Genomic DNA, 9,261 nt, shown 5'->3' on the forward strand with positions numbered 1-9,261 from the left:
AAGTTATGTTAGAAGAAACCACCTATGGACTGTGAGAAGGATGATAAAATACGCGAAAAATTTCAACGCGTTTTGAAATTTTTAATGTTTAGGCTTAGTTTCTCTTTTAGATTTGACAGTCGCCAGCCAGATTTCTCGCCCGGTACTGATGAGTTCCAAATAGAACGAAACCGGTCTACCGTTGGATTTCTGGCTATTTTATTTATTTTTAAATTAGTTTATTACTCGAAGATCTATTTGATCCGAGTTTCGCGTTTTTTGTTGGCTCGATGACCTATTGGTACGAGTTATTAGTAAGTTTTTTAATTTCTTCAAATTTGTTTTGGATTTAGCTATATTATCCCCTTTTAATTATGGACTAATCTACTTTTTCGCGTATTTTATCATCGGTGTAAAAGTTATGGTTCGTAATACGCGTTGCCAATCGTGTTATTATTATCGTACAGTTCGATAAAACTTTCGATTATCTCCGAACTATAATATAAATCGCGTACGCTTTTTACGATAATTATATATATTTAAATATATTTCCGTTATTTGGGTGATAATTAAAGAAGTTTTAGATCGTACCTCTTTGTTATCTTAAGAATGTAAATAGAGGGTTATAATATGCCGATATATAAATTATAAACAAGAATGTATTTATTTATACTCAAGGAGATCGAATATGTCGAGATTATTTTTAGCGTTTCTCCAATTCCACCCGTTTAATAAAATCAAATAACACTGCAATCTCATTGGTTCTTACAAATTACGATTTTCGACGCGATTAACGCTGCCGCGAGGACGCAAAAAGTAAGACCGCCTCCTCCCTCCCCCCCCCCCTTAGCGTGACGGGGTTAGGGCCTCCACGTGTCCGTCGATATTATCGACATATTCATTCTCCCTGAGTATAAATAAATACATTCTTGTTATAAATTTGCGCCAAAATAAATGTGAGTCACGGCCAACTATGGCCAAGTAATCGCAGTTTCCCGTACTTCTGTACTTTAATATTATTTCATTTTTGTGGCCTGGCAACTCTCATCGTCACCAAATAGTGTCATTTCGGAATAGTTTTGCTTTTGAAGCGTTTGTTACAATTTAGAATAAGTTTGCCTCGCCGGTTTGTTAATATTCGAAATCGTGTTCCTTTGATATGTTCTAATTAAACAGCTGTGGGAATGGTACGGGTAAAAGAGGGTAGCTCACCGGCAAAATTCGTCCCAACTTGCAATGTGGCCTAAAAATTCTATTTTGATGTCAAAATTAAGGATCCGATGAGTCCGCATCGATGCGGGGTGGACAACACAGCTTTTGGGGGGGCAGGAGGGGGCAGTTGCCCCCTAAATTTGCTTTCACCGAATTGAGCCGTGTTTGGTGTTGTTCCCGAATATACATTTCACCTTGAGTCGAATGCGACCAACCACATGCCCGTAAGATGAACCGTGTCCGAGTTACGGCCGAATTTGTACTGAATCGCGTGGTTTTTTCTCTAATATGAAAAAAAAATCCCCAAATGTTAAATTTAGAAATCCGGTCAGGTTGGGTATAGTTTCTGTAGTAAGTTTTAACGTTGAGTCGAATGAGACACGCCGCGGATCGCTGGGACTAATAGTTTCGGAGGTAAGACCAAAAGTACACTAAACAAAGGTTTTTTTCCGGAATTTCACTAAATGTTGAAATCAACCATTTGGCCAGGACCAACCATACTTATGGATCGTACGTATTATTTTGTGCCGAATCGAATGAGATCAACCGCAGCGCCGTGGAATTAATAGACAAAAAGTGATGACGGAATTTACATTAGATAATTGACATTTAATCCTCAAACAGGTTCTGGAATTTTTTTTTCTTTTTTTAAGTTAATTTTTAACATCATTGTTGTGTGTTTGCTACAAGAAATGATGAAGATATGTTTAAAATAGGGCTGTGCGAGTACTCGGTCTCGAGTCCGAGTCGAGTACTCGGACTCGGACTCGAATATTTTAATTTTTATTACTCGAATGGACTTGCGAGCCGTTCACCGAGTCCTAAAAATTACTCGCAAGTCCAATTTTTTTAAGACGAGTCCGTTATTTTCCACCGAGTCCGTCATTTTTATTTGTTTATTTTTTTTGTAAACGTCCCGTATTGGCGCTGCGGTAGCGTTAACGCAGTTTGTTTAGTCAGAGGTCACATGACTCACATGGTGGGTGAATAGTTCTTGTAGTAAGTTTTAGTAACCAAAAAAATCCAGATTCCAGATATTAAAACATTTTTGAAGAAAATTTTAATTACTTAAATTAATAAATTAGTAAAATTACTTCTTATTATAAAAATTGTAGATAAGTAAATTAAGTATTTTAAATATTAATTACTGATTTAATTTTTAGGATGATTCTGACTTTTTAGCAATATAAGGCTTAGATAGGGCTCAACTGCAAATTGGGGACTCTGAATTAATTTATGACTCGAATTGGACTCGCGAATAAATTTAAGACTCGAATTGGATTCGGAATAAATTTAATGCTCATACTGGACTCGTTCGGAAATTTAAGTTTCGAATATTGCTCGTGGCTAATTCTTAGGGACTCGAAGACTCGAATGAGTACTCGAAAGTGGGACTCGCAAATTGGTGAGTCCAATTTTTTGGGACTCGGACTCGACTCGAAATCCAAAAAAGAGGAATTGCACAGCCCTAGTTTAAAAACAAGTACAATCGAACACATTTTTTCTTAGTTAAAATTTGCATCAGTCAAAACAACTAAATAGAATGAATGAATAATAATAATAAATAATATATCTGAAATTTCTATGGCATTTTTTGGGTCAATAAAAAAATCAAGTAGAAACGTTTAAAACGAAGATGGCGCGACTAAAGAATATCAATATGACGTCTTGCAACGTCACACATGCTTTTTATGTAAACATTAATCGTATACAATGGTGTTTAAAAATAAATTATAAATAAATAAAAAAAAATTAAAAACATTTTCAGAACCTGTTTGAGGATTAAATGTCAATTATCTAATGTAAATTCCGTCATCACTCTTTATCTATTAATTTCACGGCGCTGCGGTTGGTCTCATTCGATTGAATATTTTTGAACTTTTTGAAAAAAACACCATTTATGGTTCGCACATATTTTGTTATAGCTCAGAAACTATTCATCCTACGGAATTGCGGTTGATCTCATTCGATTCGGCACAAAATAATACGTACGATCCGAAAGTATGGTTGGTCCTGGCCAAATGGTTGATATACCGTTTCAACTTTTAGTGAAATTCCTAAAAACAAACTTTGTTTAGTGTACTTTTGGTCTTACCTCCGAAACTATTAGACCCAGCGATCCGCGGCGTGTCTCATTCGACTCAATGGTAAACCATACTACAGAAACGATACCCAACTTGACCGGATTGCTAAATTTAACATTTGGGGATTTATTTCATATTAGAGAAAAAACCACGCGTTTCAGTACAAATTCGGCCATAACTCGGACACGGTTCATCTTACGGGCATGTGGTTGGTCGCATTCGACTCAAGGTGAAATGAATCATCGGGAACAACACCAAACACGGCTCAATTCGGTGAAAGCAAATTTAGGGGGCAACTGCCCCCTCCTGCCCCCCCCCAAACTGTGTTGTGCACCCCGCATCGCTGCGGACTCATCGGATCCTCAAAGTAGACATCAAAATAGAATTTTTAGGCCACATTGCAAGTTGGGACGAATTTTGCCGCTGGATACCTCTTTTTGGGCCTCTTTTACCCGTACTAGAATGAAACAGATTCGCCTTATTGGATATCTCAGCTTGATCAATTTTATTCCTTTGGGTTTATTTTGTAAGCTTTGGATTGGATGTTTTTGAGGATTTCCCTGGTGGATTAAATTCGTCAGGAGGTTTGATTTTTGGTTTAAGCTTTTGTTAGGGATTTCCCTTAAAGATTAAAATATGTTCTAATTAAAGAGCTTTGTGAGCGAAAAGGTTTCGTCGTATTAGATCTCCCAGTTTTTTGTTAACCTTTTGATTGCATGTTTTTGGAGATTTCAATTAAAAATAAAAATGTGCCAGACGTAGTTAAGAATACTTCGATTTAATTTTGGGTTTTACCTTTTGTAGCATTTTTTTGAAGTTTTCCTTTAAAGGTTAAAATGTGTCAGGCATAAAATATTTTGGAGTTTATTTGCTATTATTGAAGTGCTTATTTGATTTATTAAAATGTCAGGTTTGAGAGATTTAGGTGGCATTGATGTTAGAGAAAGAAGAAAGATTAAAGCTAGAGAAAGGTACGCTGCCAAAAAACTCGATCCCGAATTCCAGAGCGAAAAAACGGATGCGTCTAGATTAATTTATTTCTGCATTTATTGCTCAGTCAGATGAATCTACTTCGTGGCCAGTTACATTGGAAAAACATTCAGGTTCAGAAGAACTACCGCGTTAAATCCGAATCCAGATTGCCAATATATCTGATTATCCTGAAGGAGATCTCTTGGAAGCAACTAGCTTAGTGCGTAGTACCCTTGATTTAAAGATCGAGCACTCCTGCACAAATATATAATTCTAAAACCATAAGTGTGGTACTAACTTATCGAAGCCGGGTATGTCCAGAAGTAATAAAAAAGGGTGTCACTTACTTATCGAAGCCGTATATGGCCTGAAGTAATATTTAACTCAAATATAAGGTTTATTACTAATTCATGATTTTATGCTACATGTACCTACTTAAATGGAATACGGGCACGAAATAGTATTATCGCCTTCTTGGCGAACTTGTTTAAAACGTATTTCAAAAGGCAACTATAGGGACATCTGTTTTAGTTTTCAATACATTTTGGTTTATAATTGTATTTGTACATTAGTGCGATATGTTGGTTATAATAAATAGTTAGCATAATAATTAGTCGATTATAAAATTATTTCCGTTATTTTATTGATGTCGAATTCAATTTAAATTTTTTCGTGTACTCTGCTTTACTTTAAATGTCTCCGATTTCATATACAAGGCTTAGTGGCATTTCAATATAAACCAGTATTTACGATTGCTAAAACGAACGTTGCTAGAAAAGAAGCATTCTACCATAATTATTTTAATTTAATTGTTATATTCTGTATTTTTATTTAAACGGTGTAGATGTTATTGCACGTGTCACATTAGCTCGGCGGAAATAAGGCGTCGTCTTCAAGTTATAAAATGTTGCAAAATATTTTAGGATTCCTTTAAATTTCGCTTTATTTTAGGCATTTCTAGAATCGCTTTTGCCGATACCGAACACTACTACTACTTTCTGATCTCATTTGCGAAACGAATTCATAATCCCAAAAGAAACTTTGAACCAAACTTATAAAGCGTGATTCTGGCAAAATGAGTGGCCGAGAAAAAAAGAATTTCAAGTGCACTGAGTGCGCTTACGCAACGAGCCACAAGAGCAGAATCATTTGCCACAGAAGAACTCACTCTGGCGAAAAACCATTTCAGTGCGACCAGTGTAGCTACACAGCTGCAATGAAGGGGAATTTGATTACACATAAAAGAACCCACTCTGGCAATAAACCATTTCAGTGCGACCAGTGTAAGTACGCGTCTGTACATAAGAATGCTTTGATTATCCACAAAAGCACTCACTCGGGCGAAAAACCATTTCCGTGTGGCCAGTGTACTTACAGAACTGCAAAGAAGGGGAATTTGATTAGACACAAAAGAACCCACTCTCGCGAAAAACTATTTCAGTGTGGCCAGTGTACCTACACATCTGCAACGAAGTGGAATTTGATTATCCATAGAAGGGACCACTCAGGCGAAAAACCATTTCAGTGTGACCAGTGTAACTACGCGTATGCAAGTAATTCTGGTTTGAATCGCCATAGAAAAACTCACTCGGGCGAAAAACCATTTCAGTGCGACCAGTGTACCTACACATCTGCAACGAAGTGGAATTTGATTATCCATAGAAGGGACCACTCAGGCGAAAAACCATTTCAGTGTGACCAGTGTAACTACGCGTATGCAAGTAATTCTGGTTTGAATCGCCATAGAAAAACTCACTCGGGCGAAAAACCATTTCAGTGCGACCAGTGTACCTACACATCTGCAACGAAGTGGAATTTGATTATCCATAGAAGAACCCACTCTGGCGAAAAACTGTTTCAGTGCGACCAGTGTAGCTACGCGTCTGCAAGTAATACTGGTTTGATTATCCACAGAAAAACTCACTCGCGTGAGAAACCCTTTCAGTGCGACCAGTGTGGTTACGCCGCGGCCCGGAAGGAACATGTGATTCGCCATAGAAAAACTCACTCGGGCGAAAAACCATTCAAGTGCGACCAGTGTGTCTACGCCGCGGCCCGGAAGGAACATGTGATTCTCCATAGAAGAACTCACTCGGGTGAAAAACCATTCAAGTGTGACCAGTTTAGCTACGCATCTGCGAGTTCAAGTGATTTGATAAGACATAAAAAAAGATACTCGAACGAGAAGCCTTTTGGATGTACAAAGTACCAAAATCGGTCTAAATATAAAAAGGATGTTCTTAGCCACAAATGCCCCAGTTGCGACCTTAACTTCGCTATCAAAAAAACCCTCGAAGGTCACCTTCGAAGTCATGGTTCACCTGGAAACCAAATCGGCACTGCGAACAGTTACCACCTAGAACAAGTGCGCCAATCACTATTTGAGTCCTCTGGTCGCCAAACGGAAGGTAGGTATTGTTTGGTGCACCTGCGTCGTTTGACGAAGGAACAGATTGAATCTCTCACTGACAAGCCCCACCGCGCCCACGCCGTGAAAGCGGAAATTGGCAAACCGGACAAAGACACATCAACCATCGACTCCGAATGCCTCAACATCGATGTCAGCAGCGTCAAACTCGAGGCTTTCTATGACTTCATCGACCAATTTCCGATTACGTCAGTCGTCAGGAGAGAAGAGTTGGAATTTCGCCCAGTTGGGGACAATTCAGAGGGTGTCGCCACGAACCGAGACACCCCGATCAAGACCGAATTCCCTGTAGAATAAGAAACTTTTGACGAAACTAAGGTAACCATTTTTCATTTCAATTTCTTGTTTTTATTTGTTTCTAACTAATTTACTTTTCTAAGTATATTTCAGAAACTAAGAAAATATCTTCAAAACGCCTGATTTGTTGGAGGTATTCATCGACGTATTACTATTTTTCATTTATAAACTCTTTCTGGTATTGTTCTTAAATTGATAGAGATTGTTTGGTTTTTTCATGTTCAGTTTCAGTTTTAGCTAAGTCTAAATAAAAGATTTTTACCTGTCGATTTGTTCTTTTTTTAATGTGTTCATTTTCAAAGCAGGCGAAATAAGGTAGTTACTCAACCGTTATCTCAAGACTCTGCTAAGCCTCTATTTAGCAGACGACTGTTTCTAGAGACCGGAAAGATTAACTAATTAATAGACGGGTTGTTGGTGCTTAATAGTGTTTTAGTTCAGCAAGGAGTCTAGAGATGGCGCCACTTTAGCGGCTTCCGTGCCCTAGTGGTCATTTATCCATAACACTGTGGGATCAATTTACATTTAAGTGGTTAACAATAAAACGAAGTTTTAATAAGTATGCAAATTGCACTCTTGTCCATAATGATGTTTTCGCAATACCGCCTTTCTTAATTTTTTAGTAAATTATTATCAAATCCTGAATCAGGAAGTCGGACCAGCCGAAATATTAGTTCCTCATCGAGGTAGCAGGGAAAATCAATTTATTTCACACTCTATTGGCACTAGTTCCGTGAAGTTTTACTATCTTTGGTATTTTCGCTTTTACTTGCCAAATTTGTTATGAGCGAAGAAAGTAAAGATATAGAATTTAAATTCCAGAGGTATCGAATGCCCACTTTTGTGCAACGCCTAGTGCTCAAATATATATTTTAAAAGCGAGAGTAAAATATTTTCAATCTATACTTGAGACCGAAAACCACCTTCGTTTAGTGGAAATTTTATTTTGGGGGAACACCCCTCAAACACCCTTTGAATAATAACTGTGGGATTCATTGGCATTATAGTGAGAGCGCATGGTGATAAACTGTTCGCAATTGGTATCAGTGGTGGGCATTTTTCACTATGCTTCACAACGAAGCGTACGCTAAGAATTTTTAGTCCTTCAACAATTTGGGTTGCTCAAATAAAAAAAACGTTGGGGGACCTCCATCCGTGTCAGATATCTACTCGATCACCATGTACGACCTTTAAAACACTTCCTAACCATATTTAATTACGTTCACAAAAATTATTCAAAAAAGTGAAGCAAGTTATTATCGTTACCAACACTATAGCGCATGATAGAGGCGTATTAGTTCAGTAACGCTTGATAAAATGATCAGGATTTGAGAAGACGAAAAAAACAATTACAGTTAAAATACAATTCAGTTTTAAAAAAGGCTACGTAATGACGTATATTTATGAAGAAAGAACAATTGTCACAAATAATAAAAAAGCACAAAATTTCTTAATTTTTTTCATTCGTGTCAGAACTTCGGGACGACGAACGTGGAGTTAAAATTTAAGTCTTAACACACTTGAAACAACAATCAACAAGTGAAGCGTTCGCAATATCTAGTTTTTCTATATTATAGGTGCATAAAGGTGAAATTCTCATGTAATTTTATATATTTTAGAATATTACATTCTGTTCAGTATCCCTGGCTTTGCTTTACCTTAGTGTACAGAGTAATAGAACTTCAAAGCTTTGGCCGTCTTCGGTGTTTTGGAAGCGTTTCATAAAAAAAGGAAAAACATTGTTTTTGCTACTATAACGAATCAGTAACTTTCTTCCGCTTTAGTTTTCCTTTTTCGTTTGCACAGTAAAATCTGTCACTAACCTTTAATGAAAGCAAATTCAATTTAAATCTTGGCGCCGAAACTTTACAAATTCCAATTTAACGAACGACAGCGCCACCTAAAGTTAAAACCCTAAACTAAAACTGATAAAAAATAAACAAACCGGCCTCCTAATCTAATTACCCCCAACAGTGCAGATGCTGTATTTTACTATATAAACCCATGATAGCCAGTTAGAAGCATCCAATTTTTTTGTAACTTAACTTGAGTGAAGTAAGGGAGACTCTTCGGAACGAGCGGATGGTGCGTAATTCGCTTAGGGAAAAGTTAACACGTCCAATCGGGAGAAGTAGTCAGGTGTGTTCGTGAGTTGACGAACTTGACTGATTGTTGTGGTACGGCAATTGTGCGAGGGTGTAGTAATTGTGCGTGTAGAAGACAAGCAATTGGAAGAAGGACATTGACGGTGATCGTAAATATTAAAACCCATTTTGCTGAACTCTATTT

General features: G+C 37.4%; 1 protein-coding gene across 2 annotated transcripts; it reads left to right on the forward strand.

Moving 5' to 3' along the window:
• The first annotated feature begins 5,273 nt into the window (after window positions 1–5,273).
• LOC149951785 (uncharacterized) lies at window positions 5,274–7,290 on the forward strand. 2 transcript variants are annotated; one of them, XM_090168204.1, is made up of 2 exons: window positions 5,274–6,993; window positions 7,056–7,290. In XM_090168204.1, exon 1 carries the CDS (start codon window positions 5,323–5,325, stop codon window positions 6,970–6,972), a length of 1,650 nt encoding a protein of 549 aa, XP_090024330.1. In that variant the 5' UTR covers window positions 5,274–5,322; the 3' UTR covers window positions 6,973–6,993; window positions 7,056–7,290. The 2 variants fall into 2 exon arrangements, with proteins under 2 accessions (XP_090024330.1, XP_090024331.1); XM_090168205.1 differs by having other exon boundaries at window positions 7,066–7,290.
• The last annotated feature ends 1,971 nt before the right edge of the window (window positions 7,291–9,261 follow it).

This window comes from Leiobunum rupestre, chromosome 3, assembly GCF_980474605.1.
Source record: "Leiobunum rupestre chromosome 3, qqLeiRupe1.1.hap1, whole genome shotgun sequence".
NCBI classification, from domain to species: domain Eukaryota; kingdom Metazoa; phylum Arthropoda; class Arachnida; order Opiliones; family Sclerosomatidae; genus Leiobunum; species Leiobunum rupestre.